Raw genomic sequence first — 23,552 nt, forward strand, 5'->3', positions numbered from 1 at the left:
AGAATCTCAGTTGGTTTTACCTACTAACAAGAAACAAAAGCTCTCTAGAGTAGTGGTTCTTAACTGGGGCAATTTTGCACTCTCTCCCTCTTCCCCTACTCCACTGGGGACATTTGGCAATATCTGGAGACAATTTTGGTTGTCACAACTGGGGGTGGTGATGGTACTACTGGTATCTAAGTGGGTAGAGGCGAGGGATGTTGTTATCTTACAATGCACAGGGCAGCTGCCATGACACAGAATTACTCAGTCCAAAATGTCATAGTGCTAGGTTGAGAAATCCTGATCTAAAAAGAACATGCATTTTTCTACTTAAGTATCAAGTCTGGAGGAAAGCATGGGTTTTATTTCTAGAACAAGAAACTAGGTGTTTATTTCCAGACCTTTTAGGAAAGCCTAATTTAGTTCATGGATGGTAAGGATTCCAAGTAAAGTACACATTTGGTGTCTTAAAAATACTACATTAGGATTACAGTAAAATACCACCACACACATTTAGCTGCTCTTACCTAAGTAAGCAGTTGGGTTTATATTAAAAGTGAAATGTCTATGAAACAAGTAAAATAGTTTTTCAAAGTAACAGGATTATTACGGGCTACTAAATCATGAGGTTATCGTGGTTATCATACATTAACCAGTTCTAAAATACAATTCTTCAGATTTTTCTTGTGAGAGAGCATTCTAGAATAAAATCACTCAGTGTGCATCAGCCATTATTTACTGATAATGGCTAAATACACTAATTCCAATACATCCTAATCTAGAAAGAATTTCAGTTCACAGATAGCTTTTTCTCATCTAAGACTTAAGTGAAACAATTCAATTTGCCAAAATCACTGACAATCACTTAACATCAGAACTAAAGTACAAAGCGGTCAGGGTATTAAGACTCCCTCTACTAAAAAAAGCATACTGACACATTAACATTACAGAGTCTAACAAAGTAAAATTATCTGCAATACTCCCCTTAGTTTTAATTGAAGTTGGTTTTTATGAAAAGTGCTAACTTTCAAAGTTGTTACAAAGAGCCAAAAACATGTTGCTGGTAACTCTTGTCCTAAATTACAGTGTAGGTGTTCACAAAGTCCTATTTTTCTAGTATTAATAGGAAAATAAGCAACTTACTGTATTGTAAAGGGAAAATATGTAATTTCATTGTACATGTTTCTTAAGAAAATGGCCATATCTGGTGAGATTTTGGCAGCTTGCCACGTAATACTTCCAATGTGTTGCATTTTGCAGCCAAAGGCATCAGAGGAGTTTTACTTAATTAACTGGAAAAAAATCAGCTAAAACCAGAATATCCTTTTCCCAAACAGTAAAATGAACTGTTGTCGTTATTGTCCATTTTCCATTTCACAGAGAATTAATTAAGATTTCAAAAACAGATGTGAATCTGGGGTGGCAGTAGTTTGAAAATTGGGATTCAATATTTAAGATAGAGCTAGAATCAACATTTACTGAAATTTTTAAGCTCTTTAATATCAAAATATTTACTAAGCATAATATATCTAGAGATTGGCAGTTAATTTTAACAACTGAAATTTTTGGTAAAATTTTTGATTTGGGCAGGAAATGTTATTTCAACTTCTAAAAAATTGTCAAGTATTTGACATGTGGCTAAACACACCTTACAAGGTTTATTAGTTAACCAGTTAACTGAATTTTTCAGTGACTGAGGATTTTGTATATTTCATCATTTTAAACTTCAATCATGCCTATATAATCATATTCATATATCTGAGACTGAGCTAGATATAAAGATATCCCTTAAAACTGGTTAAATGAGATATGCCCATATGTTATTTCTTTACCATTTACCCAACAAAAGTGTAAAAAAACAAAAAACAAAAAAACATGATTTGGTTACTTATGGTTACATAAAAATTATATAAATATTCAAACATTTGTTGAAGTCTCCATACTCCAATATTTTAAGAATTCTAATTCCCAGGGGTTAAGCAGATTTAGATATCATTAATGAATACATGACCACATTTAAAAAATCATTCAGTGCTAATGATTTAAAATTTTTAGTTTAGTCTTTGCCATAGCAAATTTCCTTTCTGCCTTAGTTTCATAAAATAACCTAACCTAAAAACACAACCCCATACTGAGCTTTCTTTAAAAAGAAATTGGGGGGCTTCCCTGGTGGCGCAGTGGTTGAGAGTCCGCCTGCCGATGCAGGGGACACGGGTTTGTGCCCTGGTCCAGAAGGATCCCACATGCCGCGGAGCGGCCGAGCCCGTGGGCCATGGCCGCTGGGCCTGCTCGTCTGGAGCCTGTGCTCCGCGACGGGAGAGGCCACAGCAGTGAGAGGCCCGCGTACCACAAAAAAATAAAAAATAATTAAAAAAAAAAAATAAAAAGAAATTGGGTAGATCTTAACAATTTAAACGTTCTCAAGAAAATCAGAGAGCAGCTGTTCTCTTACTATTGTAGATCTCCTGAGGAACCTACATATGCAGAATTGCTAAGCAGAACTTCCTAATATTTAAAAGACCAGTAAGCAGTATGAGTGGCAGATTATGACTGAACGCCACACCTTGCAACTTCCATTCCAGTATCAGGACATTACCACTAGAAGTATGAAGTTAATTAGTATGACTCAGCATTTAAAATCTGAGTATTCTACTTTTACTAATTTTGTTATATATGTGAGTATATACATATAATATATATTATATATATATAAACACTAAAACCATATCTACTACTAGAAAAGAGCAGAATCTTTCGTTAGAAGATAGAATTTCAGCTATATTAGAAAAGTTAGCCATTTTGCAAGACTCAAAAAAACAAAAAAAAACCTGTAAGCATTTTAGAAGTTAAAGAATGGAGAAATCCAATACATGAAAAGTATATGGATTTAACTTCAGACACTTAACTAAGACATTCACACAACATATGCATGTCAGTCTCCTATATGGTCCTAGAGCCTGCAGTATTGTAATTTATTGTGAAACCATGTAACCAAATACTTAAATATATCCACAACATCTATATCACGGTAATGCATAGTACATAATATACCAACAGCTCAAAATAAATTTCTATTACAGTTTTATGCAAATTATGGTATGATTATCACCTGCCACATTCTGAAATGGCACCAACTTCATGTAATGGTCCATGTCCTAATCAAAATCCTTACTGGTAATGATGTCTTATGCATTATCATCTGAATATCTCAAGTCAAGCTGTTAATCTAATAACCACAGTATGTTACCAATTAAAATCACCGCATATTTGGATGTTAAAGCAGGTTAAGTAATACAGCAGGAAAAATACTTCTAATTCACAGTTTCAAAAATAAAGGGTGCAGTTTTCAAATATCTGAATGCTTAAAATTGGTCACTCAATTTAACAACTGCCTCCTTCAATACATGTAAACTATGTTTGCACAGCATTAGGAGATGTCTTTTATTTCAGAAATTAGTTCTTACTGTTACAGGAGCACCACAAATTTGAAGGAAGAGGCTACAGTGTGAAATGAGCTCACTGAAGGATATGTTAAATAAAATCTTAACTACAATATAAGGTACTGTTTCCCCCAAGCACAGACCCTTTAATCAGGAAAAGTAGTCAACGCTTACCGAATACAATATGTAAATTAGCTCTCCAAGAAAGGGGGAAAATCTAACTCAACTAAAAGAAAATACTATTATTAGCTAACAAACCTGTGATAGCCAGCTTCAGAATTTTCCTAAAAGTAAAATTCAAAAGCATATAGTTATTTGACTCTTTCGATAAGGAATGTAGAGATACAAAGGAAATGAAAGAAAAATCTGGCTTTAAGAATTTCTAAGTGGAAACACACGCACACAAATGGGTAACTGAGAAAAACTGAGTACTTAAATATTCAAATTTTAAATGTATACGAAATTTATAATAGAAAAAGAAGTGGCGAATTGTTATCATGACCTGATTTGCTGAAAACATCTGCAAATTCACACTGGCATTAAGAAAACCAAAGTTTCAAAAATTTACTCCTCTCTCTTTCTCTCCAGATATGTTTTCTGTGCAAAAATAAATATCTGAAAATTGCACTAATACAATAATACTTATTTTTACTTTTGTATTATGAATAATCTGCACATGCTGCTTTACAGACAATACATATTTGTAAACTTGCTCATGCAAAATTAGTGTGCGCAACAGGGATACTGTTAATCCCCATACCTAAAAAAATGATATCATCTCTTTTAAACTGCCAACCCCTCCGAAATGTAACAAATCTTACACAGATATTCTTGTCTGCCACAGCTAAAAATCAATTTGTGTTGCTGAAACAAAAAGTTATACAAGAAAAAGAAACATGGTTTTTGTCTTGCAGAATTTTTGATTTTTAAATAAGAGAAAATTTATAAAAGAAAGAAAATTCATGGTCACAAAATTTTAACATTTTAATCCTAAACATTACAGGGTAAATAGATACTGGACCCTATCTCCATCAATCCTAACTTTTAGATGTCATTTTAAATGTTGCCCTAACCACTAAAACATTAGTGGTTTTACAACCTCTGGATTATGGAAATACGTTATTTCTGAAATAAATGCTACAAAAACAACAATGGAAGAAAGTCAAACTGTCTCCACGAAGGAAAAAAAAAAAGTGGAACATTTTGAAGCTTTACTTCTCTTTCCATGTCTTATGATTAACCTGTCAATTCAGTGCATCATATGGTCAATGTAATGGTCCCCAGGTTGAACCAACATCTAACTAGTGTCCATTGATTCCAAGTTAGTGGATGATGAATCTTTTTGGATACTTTCAAAGATGGCTGCCAGCTCAGGGTTAGAACTGATCTGTGACTGGAATTCACTCATCAGTGGACTCTTCTCTGCTTCTGGAATGGTTAGCAGTGCTGCTACTGCTCTCATGGCAGATCGCTTTAGTTCATCTTGCTTTTCAAACTCCTGCTTTACTGAGTTTGCTTTTACCTGTAACAGTGAGTAAATTTATATTACATGCTATAAAAGGCAGTTCTTATACAAACAAAATTTAAGCACATATAAATAAAGCAAAGCTACTCTTTCATAGATCCAAAAGGCACATTATTCTTCAAGCAGAGTTGCTCTGAAACTTCTTTTTAGTAGTAGCTATGTATCTCCTTTTAAGGGAATATTCTATACAAGGCCCATTATAAAAACCAAGAGTGGGATCTGCTTATTAGCAAGTCCTACTTTGTCCTCTATCAAGAAACTACCCCTCTAGCTACCTTGTTTATTCATTATTCTTCAAACATGTCATGTACTGACATCTCTGTGCCTTAATTCATATAATTATTTTTGTATGAAAAGTCCTGTTTCACCTTCTGGACCTAAAACAATCCTGACTTCTCAAGGTGCATTTTAAACGCTGTCACGTGCATATGAAGCCTTCTGTGACCCCCACCCCCTCCTCCACCAGAATTAAACATTTCCTCCTCTTTTGTGGCCCTATCACACTTTAACCCATATCAGTACTTTAAAAATATGTGTCAGATTGTTATAACAAGCTTTTAAGAATAGCATTTAACAGTGCTAAGCTTTCTAAAACATCCACATTTGAAGGAAGTGAGGAATAGGAATAATAAGTTAACTTTTGAAACAAACTGCTACATAAGGGTGCTAGCATAGTTAAATTTGGAAAACCACAGTATAGAATCAACTAGGGATCCTGAACATACTAAGTCTGGCCTAAATCAATGACATCAACATTACCTTAGTTGTACATGTAGCACGTAATGGCTCAACAAGTCGGTCCAACCTCTGCAGTACGGCACTTGGACAAAGGGTAGAGAGTCTCACCAACATTAAAAATGTTAGCATCTATTATGAATAAAAGAGACAAAATTTAGATTTTGCATTATTTTCTAAAGACAAATCCCAAATTCTGACAAAGCTTTTGAAAGGAAAATGACTAACCTGTACCATTAAGTTTCATTTTAATGTAATCTGCCATTGGAATCACACAGAATTGCCTCAAATCTTGTCTAAGGAATTTTACCTACGAGTACTAGAGTTACCTTATCTATCATGATCGATGGGCACGATCCTAGAGTACAGAACTAAAAGAGTGGTTCTCAATCCTGACCACACATTACAGCTGGGGAGCTTAACAAATATACCTATTTTTACTTCAGTCATCGGGATAGGGCCACAGACTCAGTATTTTTTAAAAAGCTCATGTGCATCAGTGAATAAGAAAATAATTGAACCAGAAGAAAAGCTTTATAAGAAGTTTCTACTGTCTTTGCAAATTTCACTAAAAAACAAAACAAAAAGCCTGCTTATTCAGATTAATCCATATAAAGTCCAGTAACCCATATAAAGTCCAGTAACCCATAATCTTTTCTCTTAGACCATAAACTGTAGAAATAAAAGGATCCTATTCTTTCAGGGCTCTTTTCACTGAGTTCCGGAGGGGTCAGGTTATTCCATATTACATTATGGAAACGTGAAAGCTGGAGTTCTGATAGTATGGATGAGTTACTGCTCAACTACCACTTTTGCCCTGCTTGACCAAAGGTCCTGACTAGAAGAAAAAGATTTTTCAAATCACCCTTTTATAGTTCACATTTTAAACGGACTTAAGCAAACAGGAAAACAAAAAGCAGTTATGAGCAAAGTTCATGCTCTAAACCTAAGTAGCATGAAGTATAATTTCTCTATGGTTGCTTCTACAGATTGCTTTGTGTATCTGAAAACAGTTCTTCCTCTTATCCTTTAACAAACCTCTTGATATTGACTTCCTCTTCCAATGAAAAGGTTTCTGGATTTTTCCTGTATGTCAACTGATGTCACATTGCATCGCTATTTTGCATATTAGTTTATAACACACTAAAATCATGACAAGCAAACCAATCTTTCTCACTTAATAACGAGTAGATTACAAAGGTGAAAGTCACTAGCAAAGTCTTCTTCTAAAACATTCTATAAACAGGCACAAACATCTTACCTTAATATCATAATGGTCCTTCAAACCATCTTCAACATGATTTAGAAATTCAAAGATATCAAGTCTATCCAGACAACTGTCTAGAAGTGTGTACATACACTCAAAAGCTGCCTTTCTAATATCCAGGCCGTCATCAACTGTATGCTTAAATGGACCCATTTCTACCTGTTGAAATAAAACAGAATATGTAGATATACTAGAAAGTAAAAGACAAGCTTAGGTAAACAGTGCAATCTAACTTACCTCTCTTATAAGCTCCTTTCTAACTTTTGTTTCATTATAAAGATGTGGAAGAACAGTATCTAGAAGATCCCTTATTAATGATGGCTTATTATGTGCTGCTGAGTTGAATGTGACCAAGGCCACTCTTCTTACATTCAAATCTGGGTCTTCCAAAGTTTTTAGGAAATCACCTGAAAAATTGAAAGAGAAGCAACAGTTATGGTAAGCTTAAAATATGCATTATATTATTTTCCTAAATTGATAGTTTATTATTGTTACTTCTTCAATGTGGGTCATGGAATATGATGAAATCCTAAGTGAGCTATATAATTTCTTTTGACAACAGGTAAACTATTATGTCTGAATGTGAGTGGACTTAATTGATAAACCTATTCTCAGCACCTTTAAACGCAAAAGGTAAGGAGTGAGAGCCCCAAAAGCTCCCCATTACTTTTATAGATAGTTGATTTAACAGGTGGGTGACATAGAAGAGTGACGGAGCCAGCAACCACAAGGACTAGTAACTTGAATGAGTCTCCTTAAAATTCAAAATTAGTACTCGCACTAAAAAAGCACCAACAAAAATGGAATTTTTTTTTTCACTCATTCAAAAAACATTTATTGAGCATTTATGGCATGAAGCAGTGGGGATACAGCTGTGGACAAGTCAAATAAATTTATGCTCAGATGAAGTTTACATTATATTTACTTTAAATTTTAAATTCCAAAAGTGAAATTTAAAAACCTGAGTTCAAAAGATAAGCAAGGTGGGGACAGATCCACTGCTTGATAAAGATGGAATACTGTTAACAAGTATATAATTTATCAGATGACGGAGAAATGTGCCTCCCAAAGCCTATTTTTATCTTTAACAAGAAATAGATAAGAGGTCTAAGAATACAAAAAGGAAGAAACTGAAACCTACCACAGGACAAAGAGCTAAAGAAAGCACCTAGCCACTTTAAACACAGATATAAGTCTGGTTTTTCTTCCACACGGGGGACAGAAATTATAGTGCAAAGATCTTTGGAGTCATACAGACGGTGATCCACACTGCTTCACTTGTCAACTGTATGACCGACTTCTGGCAAGTTACTGTAGGCAAGAGCTTCAGTTTCCCAGTTTATAAAATGAGAATTTTATACGTACATTACTGAACACAGTGTCTGGTACACATGTGATATTCACACAGAGCTACTCATCATTATGTCATCTCAACCCTACCATAAGCAATCTTTTAGAATACACAGGGGAAAAAAGGTATGAGAAGACTTAAATGTATCACAACAGCAATTTGAAGAAATGGGAGGGGGAAAAAAATACTTCAGACACCATAGATTGGTAAACTCAAGGTTGACCACCCAGGAAAGTTCTGACTACAAAAAAGGTTAAGAGGTAGCTTGGGTTCAAAAAGAATTTAAATGTACCAGACTAAACCTCCTCACCTCTGTTTGCTTAGAATTACTATCATGGTGAATTGCTTTCAGTAAAGCACAAAAAGTATTGCTATTATGATAGACAAATGGTGACGTGGTCTAGGATCAGTGGTCCCCAACAACCTGGTCTAGGAATTTCAATTTTAAACAAACAGAATGATAATCATCTGACTGAATAACTATACCAATGATGCACACTGGTTGACTGTTGTCAACCTAGAAAGATGTCTCTAAAGATCTGGCACAGGTCTCTTCCTTTGCTGTATCTTGTACAATGACAAAAATGTGAGTAAATATATCAAAGCAAAAAGAGGCGAGGGGAACAAAGGCAAGAATCTTCTGATAGAGACTTTCTTTGAATTAATTCTAGGTCTCAGCGTTGGCACCCATTTATCCCCCATGTCCCCCTTGCTCTGAATTGGTAATCCCTTTCGGTAGTTCTTTTCTTTTAGACTGTGTTTTTTAAATGGCATGAAACTGCAAAGCTTCTTTGCCATATCCCTCTATCCTCTCTGCTGGTATCCCCATTCTTGTCTTCAAAAAACACCAGAGAGTTTAGTTACTAAAAGCTCTAGGAAAACTGATGATGAAAACAACACAGGGAAGTTATAAAATCATGAAAAATAACACTAAAAGCTAATTCTTGTCTTCATAGAAAGAGATGGCCCTTTTCTTTCTTGGATAGCTCCTCTTAGGTTGGTAGAACTAATTACCACAGAATTATCTTTTTTATTCTTAAATTTCTACCTTAAATTTAAAAGCCTCCAAAGATCCCCTTGGGAGCTGGAGAGATACAAGTAATAACGAAGACCTGGGGCCATCACAAGCTCAAATGTGATTCATTTACAACTGGGAAGAACTTCAGATTAGTCAGAGAGATCATACATCTTTTTCCTTTACCCATTAGTTTACTTTAGGTCATTCCCAAAATATGATTATCAACTGTGTAGTTGACTTTAAAGACATCCTAGCATATTTACTACATTTCAGCTATTTGCAAAATTATTTTTTTTATGAAAGAATTACCAGACCCTTAAAAGCATTTTAGTTCCTTGGTGATATATTTAGCTATTGAAATGATTCGTTTTTTGACACTTACCTATCAACTAGTTATTCAGTATATTCATCTTCATTTCCACTTACCTATGCAGTTCTTTAATAGTGGGTCAATAGGCTGTGGATGATCAGAAATAGTAAACTTCACAGCTGTAACCACTGAGCTTCGGGCATATGATGAGCCTAATTAAAAATAAATTTTAAGTCTATTGGTATTTAAGTCAACTAAAATCCATGGACACCTTTATCATTTTCAAACCACTTCAAATAACACCAGGGTCTTTCATTCCTTAAAACTCTCTTTGGTTGGGCTCCCCTGGTGGCGCAGTGCTTAAGAACCTGCCTGCCAACGCAGAGGACACGGGTTCGAGCCCTGGTCCGGGAAGATCCCACATGCCACAGAGCAACCAAGCCCGTGCGCCACAACTACTGAGCCTGTGCTCTAAAGCCCGTGAGCCACAGCTGCTAAGCCCATGTGCCACAACTACTGAAGCCCGCGCCTAGAGCCCGTGCTCCGCAACAAGACAAGCCGCCACAGTGAGAAGCCCGCACACCACAACGAAGACCCAACACAGCCAAAAATAATAATAAACAAAAAAAACCTTTCTTTGGTCAAGAGGGGTATTTCTTATTACTTCCAGGATACTAATGAAGCAAAGTTTACTCATCTTATGAAACATAATTCCACTAGATTTCAAAAGGAACAATCTCTACCAGGAAGGAGGCAGCCTGCGTGACCAGCAGTGGAGGCTCTATCCCTCACGAAAGGGAACTGGTTAAACCACTATATGACTGTCAAGATTTTTATTAAAAATGAAAGCAATTTCTAAGAATGAATGGCCTTTATTATCTTCTCCTGGGACAACAGGGGTTGACACTGGTAATCTGAAAACTCTTCTAGAATCTTTCATTTGAACCAGGTTAGTTCACCAATTTCAGTACTGTAATTAATTCTAGCAAGGTCCTCTGGCTATATTAATTCAAGAGACATCTGTCCCACATTAAGACAAGAGTAACATTAAAATACATTAAACACTAGAAACTACAACAGATTTATTTAATCATTATCTAACTACACTCTCTTTATCCTTTTAAACAACAAGGTGTCATTTGAATATGGCTCCATATCAATAACATAAGGCAATAGGTTCTACATATAACAAGATACAGAAATGTTTTAACTTCGGCATTAGCCATCTTTCCAGGCAACAACTGCTAATAAACAAAAATTTTTTAGATAAGAAAATCTAGGTACCCACCTGATATTAAATACCCCTTAAGCCGTGGAAGGAGAGTTTCTGGATCAATTAGAGTGAGTTTGCCTAGACATTCAGCAACAACATTTCTGGTTCCTTCTTCTGCACACTCACAGTGCTTTAGCAATAAGGCCCAGATGTTTTCAACATATGGTTTAAGGCCCACCACTGATGCAGAGCTAATAATTTCCTTCAAGGAATGAAGCAGTAGATACTGCCTTTTGGGTTGACTGGTTATTTCTTGTAAGACAAATGGTAGATATTCAGGAAGGTTGCCCACACTAATGCTGCCTAATGCATAGGATGCAGCTGATTTGACTTCTTCACTAGGAGATGAGAAGGCTTCTAATATGACAGATTTTAGTTCCAGCTGCCCACTTAAGTCAATATGATGCCCAACTTCTCCAAGAGAAAGTAGAGCTAAGAGGCGAATAGAATCTGTAGACCTTGAGTTCTTGACATCTTGAATAAACTGACCCACTACAGCTGGTCCTTCTTTAGGGCATGCTCGAGTAAGAGCAGCTACACATTTGGCAATGGAATAATAAGACTGCTTATGAGTAAGAGCTGTGCTCTGAGAATAAACTGGACCAGTCAGCATGCGCAACAAATCCATGTATCCTAGGTTATTTGTTCCAGTGACAACCAGAGCTTGGAAAAAGTCTAGCATGGCGCTAAGAGCTCCCCCTTGCAATAAAGGTGATCTAACAAGTCCAATAAGTTCATTGAGAATGGATCCACTTATCTTTGAAAGGGAGGAGGGATACACTTTTGCCAGTGTGGTAAGAAAACTGATAGCCATCTGTGAAACATGCATATCACTTTCGCTGATAAGAGGTGGGAGCTCATCTAGAACTGCATCAATCATGGCAGCTGTCAGGCTATCACTATAGTTTTTAATTAGAATATCTAGAGCAGAAAGGGTACCCAGTTTCAAAGCTCTCTGGTTTTTCCTGAGAAATGAAGCAAGGATAGGAACCCCTTCTCCCAGGACGGGCCTCAAATCTATCTTCAAAGGCGACCCAGCAATCAGTGTCAACGCCTTCACTGTAGTTAACCGCGTAATCTCATTCTTCAGTCTCTCCAAGAAAATCTGAAGGGTATTAGGCAAGTCAGAGCCCAAATTGTCTCCGAGGTTGCAAATAATTTGTCCCATACAGGAAATAGCCCTTTCCTTGACTTCCTGATCAATGTCAGCTGCTTTTAACCTCTTAATGGTACAGGTAAATAGATCTTTGATGTAAGGAGTCGCATCAAACGAGGAAGGCTGATCTAAAGGACGAATTACTTTGACAAGCTGTTGAGTAACAAGAAGCGCTTCAGATGTAATCTTGTAAAATGGATCTCCAACACAAGCCACCACTGGAGGGACCAAAGCTTGAACATGAGGATGGAAGACTTGAGGAGAGTGGTTACAGAGGATTACATATAGACAGGACAAAGCATCAATCTTCAAATTTGATGAGCTTGATTTATCATTCAGTGAGAAAATGATTCCTAAAACCCAACCAAAAAAGAAAAATCCAGTATTTTTATCCATGCCACCTTTATGAATTTAAAGCTAGTTTTAAAATTTAAAACGAATCCCTAAAAGATTGCTAAAGTTCCCACTATATATTATCTCTAAAGCAGTCGAAATTCCACAAGCTATGATAAATATTAAAGTAAAAAATTTTAGGGTACGATTTTAAACTTTTAACTTTAGGTATTCAATGGTTCTGTAAAAAAGTTAGTTACATGTGCAAAGTTGTCACAAATTATCCTTTTCAAGGAAACAATTATTTAAGCTTATCTAAGTCTTAATAAAGTCTATAATAAGTCCCAAAAGTGATTTACTATTTCTTTCATACCTGGTACAAGTACAGGAATGTGTTGTGTTAGGGCCCCAGGTAATACATTTACCAGTTCAGTTAACATGTTAAAACAACACTGTCGGGTCTTCACACTTTTTTCTTTCATCTGTTTGTGCAGAGCTTTAACAATGTTGGGAACCTGTAATTATCAAGTGCTCATTAGCTGGTTCAGCTACTGGTACTTCCTCAATACACTTAACACAAATTACAGGGGCTGGGGACAAATGGAAGAATTTTTTTGGTCAAATTCCTAATTCCACTAACTGTCAACAATTTGTACAATACAAACTTTGTTGCATCTACTATATATGTTCTCTTGAAACTATATTTGCTTGATACTGATAAATAAGAGAGCAGAGCAAAGCTATCATTAGCTTTCTACAGAGCAACAAAAGTCTTCCTTGATTAATTTTACTTACGAAATGCACAAGACTAAATAGAGATCTAAACAATAAAATAATTTTCAACCAAAACTTTAGGAGCATAATTTATAAATGGTTTTTGAAACTGAAATAGCACATACAAGCAATTAAAGAAAAAAGACAAATTATAGAAAAGAAACCATTAAATGGGTCCTTGTGTTTGCTTTTCGTTGGCTGTTACAATGAAATCAACCTCACTTCAAATGTAGTTACAAGCGGCAGGAATAAGATTCAAAGACATCTGCTTCTAAACTTCCTAATGTCAGTCAGTAAATCCTAAACAGGGAATTTACCAATAAATCTTATGGATGCCAGGAAACAGACACATACCATATCGAACAATGATGTGAGAGAACTAGAGGCAAAAGAAAATATCTATCTAATTAATTCACCACAGCATCATCAAAATTTCCTGTGATTTTTATCTGCTTTCCATATACTTAGTCAATTGCTTATGTCCTCCATACACTTTATCTTTTCCTTCTACAATTAATCTTCAGTGTTCACCTTTAAGTTCACCACAAACTTTTAAAATTTTTACTACTTGAAAACAAGATAGATATGGCATGTACATCCCCTCCTCTGGTTTAGTTGTTCAGTCCCTCTCAACATCTGTTTTGTAATCTACAAAAATGGACAAATATGTACCCCATAGGGCTGCTGTAGAGACTGCATATAAGATAGGAAAATACCTAGCATGTACTAAATATTCAACAAATGGGGGCTATACAGAGCTAACATTTAGGATCTTAGAAAAGATGTCCTCAAGTGAAAAAAATATGTATTTTATCAATAACAATAGCTGGTATATATAAATACTATGTAGCAGGCTTCACTGTATGTTTACATAGATCATATCATCTCTACCTTGGGTAGACAGTTCTAAGTAAACCCTTACTACAAATGAGAAAAGTGAGGCTTAATAAAATGTCTAAATAACTTGTCCAAGATCACACAGCTAAATTAGGAGGGAAGGAAGCTATGAACACAAGTTGTCTAATTCCACCGCCCTAAGATTTCTCCATTGATCAAAGATAAAGACTACTTCACTGAATCTTAAAGCTAATATTGTTTAGCCAGGAAAAATCAAGAAAACTTCAATCAGAATAAATTATTTACAAGTAATGTAATATGAGCATCCATAAACTACTATACAAACACATCCCAGAACTGTTTCTCTAAAGCTATTCTGGAACTCATATTTCCATATAAAAACACCACTTTAAAAGATCACATTTATTAGCATGACTTTTAAAACACACTTTTAAACTGACCTGACTCTGAAGCATTGTTAAAGGTGTTTCTCCCTGTTCCATTGCATCAGGGTCACACAGCCAACTTTGCACAGGACGAGTTTGCTTCAAAAGAGAAAGGTATGCATGAAAAACATCTGCCTTTACATTCTCTTCACGCTCTTTAAATCTGGATATCAGTGCAGGAGAGACGGTCTTGTAGAATTCTGGAAGCATTTCATGCCTTGTGCTAACTACAGCATCCAAGCACTTAGCAGCTGCACGTCTCACTTTCCAACTCATGTCATCATCGTCACTGTATTCATCATCACTCCCTAAAGAGAAGTTTTAATGTTAACAGGCTATTAATCATAAGAAAAGTTTAATATAGAAAGTGAACTGATATTCATAACTAAGATAGTTTTCTAACTTTCCACTAAGATATACAGCAATAGATAGGTTTAAAAAGAACTAGTACTTAAATCGGAGGCAGAATTTACTTATAAAAATTTACACATAAACAAACCTCTAAAGAAAAATTATCTGATTGTGTTTTTAATTTGTTAAACATTTTCTCATTTATGGGTAATGAGCTGCTTATTAACTCTTTAAAATCATTTATTAATACATTAAACTTTTTCAGATTATAAATATTTGTAAAATCATAAATGTCCCAGCCTTTTAAAATAATGTGAATGGAAGTTCAATTCAAAAGATTCACTTGACACTACAGGAAAATCAAACAAACAACTGGGGAGTTTATAAGATAAACTATAAAATAGATTTGTGATATAGATGATGTGATAAAAAGAATGATCACCAATCCCAGGTCATGCTGTGAAACTAATTTTTCAGGGGAGAAAAAGAATCCTGACAGCAGCTTTCTTTGTGACTACAAGGCTTTTCATTAAATTTGTTGATGGGCTATTAGGAACGAATATGCATATTCTCAACCTTTCAAGATATTATCTTAATACAGCTTAAATAAACTATACTTTCTCAATTATAACAAGAAAATTCTGCCCACATAACAGAGCACCAGCTTCTCCAAACTCCTGTTAAACATTAAAGCAATATTCCAAGCATAAGCATTAACAATTCTCTCTCACTTACTATTCTTGCTAACTTTTGTGTGTGTGAAATCTCTGAAAATTATTTCCTTCTAACAACATCAAGCCGAATCAGTTGGGTAACGTGAAGTCAGAAAGATGGCCTACATATTAGCAGTTCTCAGGACAGTCTAAAATTACTAACAATAATTTCGTTATTCTTAGATATAAGAACTATAGTCCTGAAATGATTCCTCAGTGGGAGAAAAAAGATACCATCACTTCTTTGGCTTATATTCCAATTAGCTTAGTGACAGCTAAATGTAGCCAACTATGCCTTGGAAAATTTTCCAATCTCCAGAAGGCTTACTTAATTTCGTCTTAGCAGTTTATAGTAAAACCCAACCAAATACTGCTAAACTAAGGCATTTGATTTATTCACCAATACCTATTTGAAGAAAAATTATAGGGTACTACCAAATAGATTACTTTAAAGCACATAAATAAATGAAAAATTTCCAATGGTAACCCAACTATAGGAATTACTTTACAGAAATATACTTAAAGGTTATAAAAAATTAAACAGCTTAATCACGAAAATTATGTTGGTTTTATAAGTTACAATAACACTATGATAAAAAGATATTTATTAGGTATAATCCATGTACCTGATAAAGCAGCCGAAGGACCTGGTTTGTTATTCAGCATCAGTACTTACCACACTAAAAAAGCCAACAATCAAAAAATCTGGAACATAAAATGCTACTCCTTTTTTCAAAGGATATTCCTATTATAAGCTAAGGTTTCCCTTCGTTAATATAACACATTTACTGAGTGTCTAATGTGTGTCAAGCACTGTCCTAGGCACTGGGATAAAGCAACTGATAAAGAAAGACTAAAATAAAATCTCTTCCTTCATGAAGCTTACATCCTGGTACGGTAGAAAATAATTTCAGTGTATCAGAAAATGATTAGGTGTAATGAAGAAAATAAAAATGCTGCAAAGGGAGATAGATATGAGTATGAAGTAAGGGGAAAGCCCTGAGATGGGAGACTGGACGAGGAGGGTGTGTAAAAGAAGCGATCAGGTATAACCCCAAAGTTTTTGGCCTGAAAAACTAAGAAGAATGGAGGTGCCATTCTGAGATGGAGAAGTCTAAAGAAGAAACAGGGTCGGGCAGGCAGTGGGGGAAGGGTGGAGAGAAGATATTTTAGACATCTAAGCAGTAAATCAGTTAAGCAGTTGCATATATGAACCTGGAATTCACAGGAAAGGTCTGGTATAAAGGTAAAATTTGGCTTTTCAGCATATTGATATTAAAGCTAAGAGACTAGATGAAATCAACAAGATCATAAGAACATAACAGAGAAGTCAAGGACTAAGCCCGGAAATACTCCAAAGTATAGTGGTCAGGGTGATGAAGAGGAACCAGCACAGAGACTGAAAAGGAGTAATCACAAAGATAGGAGGGTGTGGTATCCTGGAAGTTAAATACAGAAATGCTGCTGAGAACTGAGGAATAGGCAGACTCAAACATCTGAGGTCACTGGCAATCACCAGAAGACTGGATTTAAGAGAAAAGAGGAAAAAAGGAGTTGGAGAGCATTCATTCTTTTGAAGAGTTCTGTTGTAGGGTAGAGAAACTGGGCAGTATCTGCTTGACTCTAAAATGGGATTAAGAGAGGTTTTTTCCACCCTTTTTTTAAAAAAAAAGATGGATGAAATTACAGACTTTAGAGCCAAGTCATTACCTAAATTCATTCAAAGAATCAAACTTAAAAGTATAACTAACAGGAAATCCACCGATGCATATACCCAATAACTTAAACATTTCTATTATGATTCTTTTAATACTAGCAGAAACAACTAAACATGAGCAACCCTGTGTCCTTGAAGTGCTACTCCTTTCCAGAGTAAATACCACAAATCACAGCACAATGACATCAATCATACGAGCCTCAGAAATGCTTAAATTATTCATGAAAGTTAAATGGAGCCTCAAACAATATTTAGGATTTCTCATTAAAGTAACTATGTATGAAACCAACCAAACTGCTATGAATGTTATCTATAGGTACAATTTTTAAAATAACATTCATTTCCCTCCTTACAAAAACACTTTGTAGAAAATTTGAAAAATAAAGAACAAAAGTCACTTATAATTGCTTGCCAAGAGAAAAACACTAGTAACATTTTTTTCACCATATTTAAAAAAATAAAACTGGGACAGTAATTTTTGCTACCCACTTTTCATTCAACTTATTAACTGCTTTAACAAGAACATGATTTTGAACATGTTGCATAGCAGTTCAATACATGGATGCCCCATAATTTTTTTTATCAATTTGCTCTTGTTGAATATTGTGGTTATTTCCGCTTTCACTGTCATAAGCAAACAAACAAACACAGTACAATCTGGGTAAGAATCACCTCCATCTATAACACTGGGTCTTTCATGAAAATGTAACAAATTCCTTCTATTTAATTTGAAATACCTTGGTCATCATCATCACCACCATCTGCATCCATGGCATTTTCATCTTCATCTTCATCATCATAATTATAATTTGGATCATAAGTAAGATACTTAAGACATATATTTATAATGGTAGAAACATGAGGATATACTTCCTTAGGACATCTGAAGAAAAAAACAAAAGCTGCCTTGAATAATTATACTTTTTTCCTTGATTCAGTATCTGCCAATTTTGCTTTATTACCAGATATTTTTCCCTTCCCTTTACCATAGTATAGGAAAGTGGTTTCCAGCCCTCAACACCAATGATCCTTCATCTTTCCCTCCCACTGACTTCATGTTTTAAAAAAGATTTACTTTTCAAATTACTCTTATTAAATCAATTTTAAGATGAACTCCACACCCCCACACACACTTTAACATCTCTGAAGTCAGATGATTCTTATAATAAATGGTATGACGTAGTTAGTGTGGGGTCATACAGAGAAATCTGTATACGCTCTATCTTCTCAACACACGGCTAGAACACCAAGCCCAGATAAATGTATCTTCAGTAACTAGGATTATTGGTGAAAATGCCAGTGTACATTCATCTAGGCTTGGTCTTCTAACTTTATGTTGAGAAAAGACAGAACATATAATAAATGCCCAACAATAAAGAAATAATTTGTATTTCTCAATTAAAAGGACAGAAATGCATCCCACAATTTCTGATTTTAACAATTTGATATGACTATAAAAGCTCCTTATCAAAAACCATGAGTGGCAAATAACTACTTATAATTACTGCAAATAACAACAGTGAAGTCTCAAGACACTGTGCTACTACACTGTCAATTCTAGCCAAAAGCAAAAAAAAAAACACCCCAAATCTCACTACTTAGCCAGTATGGCCTTCTTGTACATAAATACAGTTTTTATTATTAGAACCAAGGTTCCAAAACTGAGAATCACTGCCCTAGCAAAATGGCTGTAACACATCTCAAAAACTGTTGAAGAGAGATGAAATTCACTAGTATACATTTCTGACCAGATAATTAATTTATCCTGGTACTCTCTCAGGATAAAGACTACATCATTAAAGTAAACTGAAAGACAATTATAAATACCTTTCCCAAGTTCTTTAAGGAAAGTCCTAACAATAAGAAGGAAACATTTCAAAATAAATGTAAGGATTGTATTTTAAAATAAAGATGATATTCACTTCAAATACTGTATTGGTTATCAGTTATTATTTAATAAAAACTTAATTAAAACACATTTGAAATCCAAAACTCAATCCCAGCTGTCATTAAAACCCATTTCTCCTCACCCACCTAATCTACATCTTAATTATTACTCTATTCTTAAGAAAAATTTTTATTTGAAAAATATAGATCTTAAAAACTTGCCTTCTCACAAATGATTCAAAGGCTTGAATGCAGTACTCTCTTAATTCATCGTCATCTACATTACAAAATTTTACCACCAAAGGAATTATCTTCTCAAGGTATTCACCTAAGAAAAGCATATTAGTTCTTATAAACATTCGTTAATATTTTTTAAAGAAAACTTTTCAATACATAAATATTTCTTACCTATTCTATGACCAGCTTGCCTACTAATAGCAGCAATACATTGTATGTAGGTTCTTGTTGTTGACATGGAATCATTTTTGGACAACTCTGACAAAAGATGTTCAATAAGATCAACAAAAACTATATTTCCACAGCTCATAACCAGATGGCCAAGAGCAATAATGGTTCTTTTCCTCACTGCAAGTCTAGGGCTGGTCAACTGGGGGAGCAGACAGGTCAGAATTGAAGGATGGAAATTAACAAGAAGTCCTCCTTGCCTTAAAATAAAATAAAAAGAAAACAAATAAATACAAAATGTCCAAGTACTACTGAAATGTCTGCCCTCTGACCATCTCTTGATTACCCCTTCTCCCTATTGTCTTTCCTCTACAAATCTACACACTAAGTTTCAACGATCTTGTTGGTCCAACCCTCTCTTTCAAATCATTTCACATGTGCAGTTCAATGACTCAATAGCAGTCAAACGTCTGTGTCCTGCCAGGACAGTGCTAGTGATCAAGTCACACGCAGGACAAAAGGTCTAACTGAGGGGCTTCCCTGGTGACGCAGTGGTTGAGGGTCTGCCTGCCAAGGCAGGGGACACGGGTTCGTGCCCCGGTCCAGGAAGATCCCACATGCCGCGAAGCGGCTGGGCCCGTGAGCCATGGCCGCTGAGCCTGCGCGTCCGGAGCCTGTGCTCCGCAATGGGAGAGGCCACAACGGTGAGAGGCCCATGTATCGCAAAAAAAAAAAAAAAGGTCTAACTGAATTTTCACTACTTATCAAATTAAGCATAAATTCCTCACCCTCCTCAACAAGACTCCAATGTATCAAAATGATCTCCTACCACTTTTCTATTCATTCTATATTCTGGAAAATTAGAATACAATGTTTCCCAACTCAAGACTACTTACATATTCTGATATATTCTATGTTTAAGCATAGACACCTGTGCCCTACCCACTTTTCAAAACTAAATTCAAATGCCACTGTTTCCATAACAAACTTTCTTGGATCCTTCCATTTTAAACCCCCAAATACACTATACTCTCCGTTAATATTTAGTCCAATTCTGCCTTACATTATAGCCATTTGTGTTCTTACCTCCTATCGCAAAGTATAAGCTCTTTGTGGGCTAGGATGATAGCTCTTCACTTTTACTATATATTTGTACCACATGAAGGCACTTGATTATTTTCAAGTTCAAGTGAATTAGCCACAAATAACAGACAAATAATGATGACGTATAATGATTGTAAGAATCAGGGACAAACTGAAACTGACAGGTCTTTTAAGGTTACTTCCCCGTTGGAGTTGCTTAGATCTCTTTCTATATTCCCAAGTTTGACTTCCAGAGGAAAAGTAGAAAAGCAACAAATATATAAAGCCAAGTTCCTTCCACCCTCACAACACATGCTCTAAAAAAACATGGCTGCTGAAGAATACCAGCATTATTTTAACTGGAAAACTTGCCACTCCTACCAGCACATTTCCTTATCCAAGTAGATCATTGTATTCAAGAACATCAAAGAGTAAAACAAAATATAAAAACTCTGCTGAAATGTTTAAGTCACAAATTTTATTATTTTTCAAAACTACAAGAAATATGCTTGCTATGCAGTATTACATAATATAATTAGCTTTTTTCTTCCCTCACTCCTAACCACACACATTTATAAAACAGACACAATTTAAACATGAATAATTTTAGACCAAGTTTTATTATATTTATCCGAAAGGGTTCTTAATAAATGCACAAATATTTGTATTATAAGTAATACAAACAAGTCATGTTTACCTGCTCAACATATCAGCCATAATATCCAAGGCTTCTAGCTGAACAGAGACATCTTCCTGCTTTGCTATTGCACTGGTAAGACGCCCAGTAATCTTTTTACATACATTAGCAGCTAATGCAGAGCCTGCATGAATAAGAAACCGATTATGATTTCAAGGCAAGTATGTTGAATTCCACCTTATATTCATGCTAGTTAGCAAATACTCAGCAACTCTAAACTTGATTTTAAAACTGACTCAAGAGATCCATGTCAGAAAAATATGTTTCAAGGGACTTCCCTGGCGGTCCAGTGGTTAAGACTTCGCCTTCCAACGCAGGTGGCGCGGGTTCGATTCCTGGTTGGAGAGCTAAGATCCCACATGCCTCGAGGCCAAAAAACCAAAACATAAAACAGAAGCAATATTGTAAAAAATTCAATAAAAACTTTAAAAATGGTCCACATCAAAAAAAATCTTAAAGAAGAAAAATATGTTTCAAAACAGGTTTTTCAATCAAATAATTTATTAGACATAAGTAAGAATTAGACCCCACTGCAGGAGTACACAAAACAGGGAAAACAGTATCGATTCAGTAGAGTCTACTGGACAACTATTTCTGTGCACTGGCATGAATGCCAGCTATGGAGCTAACAGTAACTGTAGTGCTTACACCTCTAGATTGGAAAGCAGTGATGACATTTTTCTCTATTTAAGTCCTCTTTACTAGTAACCTAATAAGATCCTTTCCAATCCAAACAAAGTAGAAATGTTGTTCCAGGAGACTCATCAATAAAGATTATGACTATTTTAAAGTAGATCTGTGTTGTTACTGACCAGGGAGAAAAAAAAAGGAAACAAAAAACTGTGAAAGTAAAAATCTGAATGGTTAATAGAATTCTTGTTAGAGCCAGAAATCAGCTAAAAACAAACATGTTTCAATGAGAGGGAAAAAAATAAGGAAAATATCAATGTAGCTAATACAACTATAAATAACATACTTCAGAGTTGGTGAAATAAAGTAACATTGGCATGATACAGTGAAAAAAAACCATCACCTTTGGATTAAAAGATAATGGGTATGAATCTTCGTCCAACCAGGTAATCAAAACTTTGGATGAATTAACTTAATCTCTGAATTTCAGTTCCCTTATCAACAATCTACATTTAAGACCTCCCATATGACTGACATTTTTAGACAGTGAAATAATATACACGCACTATCTAGCATGATACCTAGCATAGAGAATAATATTTATTAAGTAAATGAGTGAAAACTACATACTAAGACTACATTATTACCAATATACCTCTTTCCATGAAAGAGAGTAATTTCACCCCATTTGCAGATGAGACAGTAACTTTAGCCTGAAATTTTAGCCTGTAGCTTAGCAGTCAAGACAAATTCTAAAACTTACATTACATGAACATCTGTCAGAGGTCAAAAGCTAATTACTTGACAAATTCGTTAATTGTAGTTTTAAATTTTAAAAAAATTGTAAGTAGCTATAAAAGGCTCAGCCTTAATTAAAGATACTAGTAAACTGAACTCTTTCACAGCTGTCTTAATGGTGCTAAGTTTTACATCATAAATTCTACAGCAAAGCAAAATTAACATTGAAAATAGAAAGCTAATCAGAAATAACTCATGATTTTGGTTATCTTTTCTCTCATTGCATAGGCTGGCTTAACTCTATTCTGCAAGTCACATTTAATACAATATAAAATCTTATTCCAACATAAAAATCCTTCAGAACTGGTATTCCAAAGAGATACTTAAATTCAATCAAAATAATATTTTTAAGCAAAAATAAGACTCCGGACTTTTTTTTACAAAGATCTTTTAGGGATAGATACCTCTCTCCCTCCCTGGTCAGGAGGGAAAAAAAAAAAAAAAACGGTGGAGGAGAAATACCTCCATTTATAAAAGAGAAATAGGAGAAAAAAGCATTCTTGCTTACCACTGGAAGCTGGAGGGAGTTCTCCAATTACTGTTTTAAGACCAATACTCGAAATATCTCGAAGTTGCTCCTTATCAGAAAGCATGTTAGTGCAGAGGGTATCTACAATTGTCTCTACTTGGTATTCTTTCACTTTACTCACTAAAGGGCCAAGACTGTAACATAAGGAAGAAAAAACATTTTTTAAATCTAGATAAACAAAAACAGAAAAACAGATGAGTGAAAACATTAACTTTTCTGCCTAGCAACTGTCAACACGAAATAAATGCTATGCCTGTAACATAGATAGTATATGAATAAGAGTGTTAAAAAATTC

At 35.0% G+C, this 23,552-nt stretch overlaps 1 protein-coding gene across 2 annotated transcripts in view; it reads right to left on the bottom strand.

The window, feature by feature from the left end:
* Positions 1-1,681: 1,681 nt before the first annotated feature.
* The window catches only part of CAND1 (cullin associated and neddylation dissociated 1), a 55,233-nt gene continuing 33,362 nt past the window's right edge, over positions 1,682-23,552 (bottom strand). For both annotated transcript variants that reach the window (XM_079936329.1, XM_079936328.1), the window contains 13 exons: positions 23,237-23,391; positions 21,301-21,424; positions 19,524-19,780; positions 19,338-19,443; positions 17,966-18,111; positions 14,463-14,755; positions 12,764-12,905; positions 10,917-12,410; positions 9,745-9,840; positions 7,187-7,356; positions 6,944-7,108; positions 5,707-5,814; positions 1,682-4,944 (listed from right to left, as the gene is read on the bottom strand). In XM_079936329.1, the coding sequence (XP_079792455.1) occupies positions 4,720-4,944; positions 5,707-5,814; positions 6,944-7,108; positions 7,187-7,356; positions 9,745-9,840; positions 10,917-12,410; positions 12,764-12,905; positions 14,463-14,755; positions 17,966-18,111; positions 19,338-19,443; positions 19,524-19,780; positions 21,301-21,424; positions 23,237-23,391 (3,481 nt within the window). In that variant the 3' untranslated portion in view covers positions 1,682-4,719. The remainder of the gene's footprint in view (positions 4,945-5,706; positions 5,815-6,943; positions 7,109-7,186; positions 7,357-9,744; positions 9,841-10,916; positions 12,411-12,763; positions 12,906-14,462; positions 14,756-17,965; positions 18,112-19,337; positions 19,444-19,523; positions 19,781-21,300; positions 21,425-23,236; positions 23,392-23,552) is intronic.

This window comes from Stenella coeruleoalba (assembly GCF_951394435.1).
Source record: "Stenella coeruleoalba genome assembly, chromosome: 11".
NCBI classification, from domain to species: domain Eukaryota; kingdom Metazoa; phylum Chordata; class Mammalia; order Artiodactyla; family Delphinidae; genus Stenella; species Stenella coeruleoalba.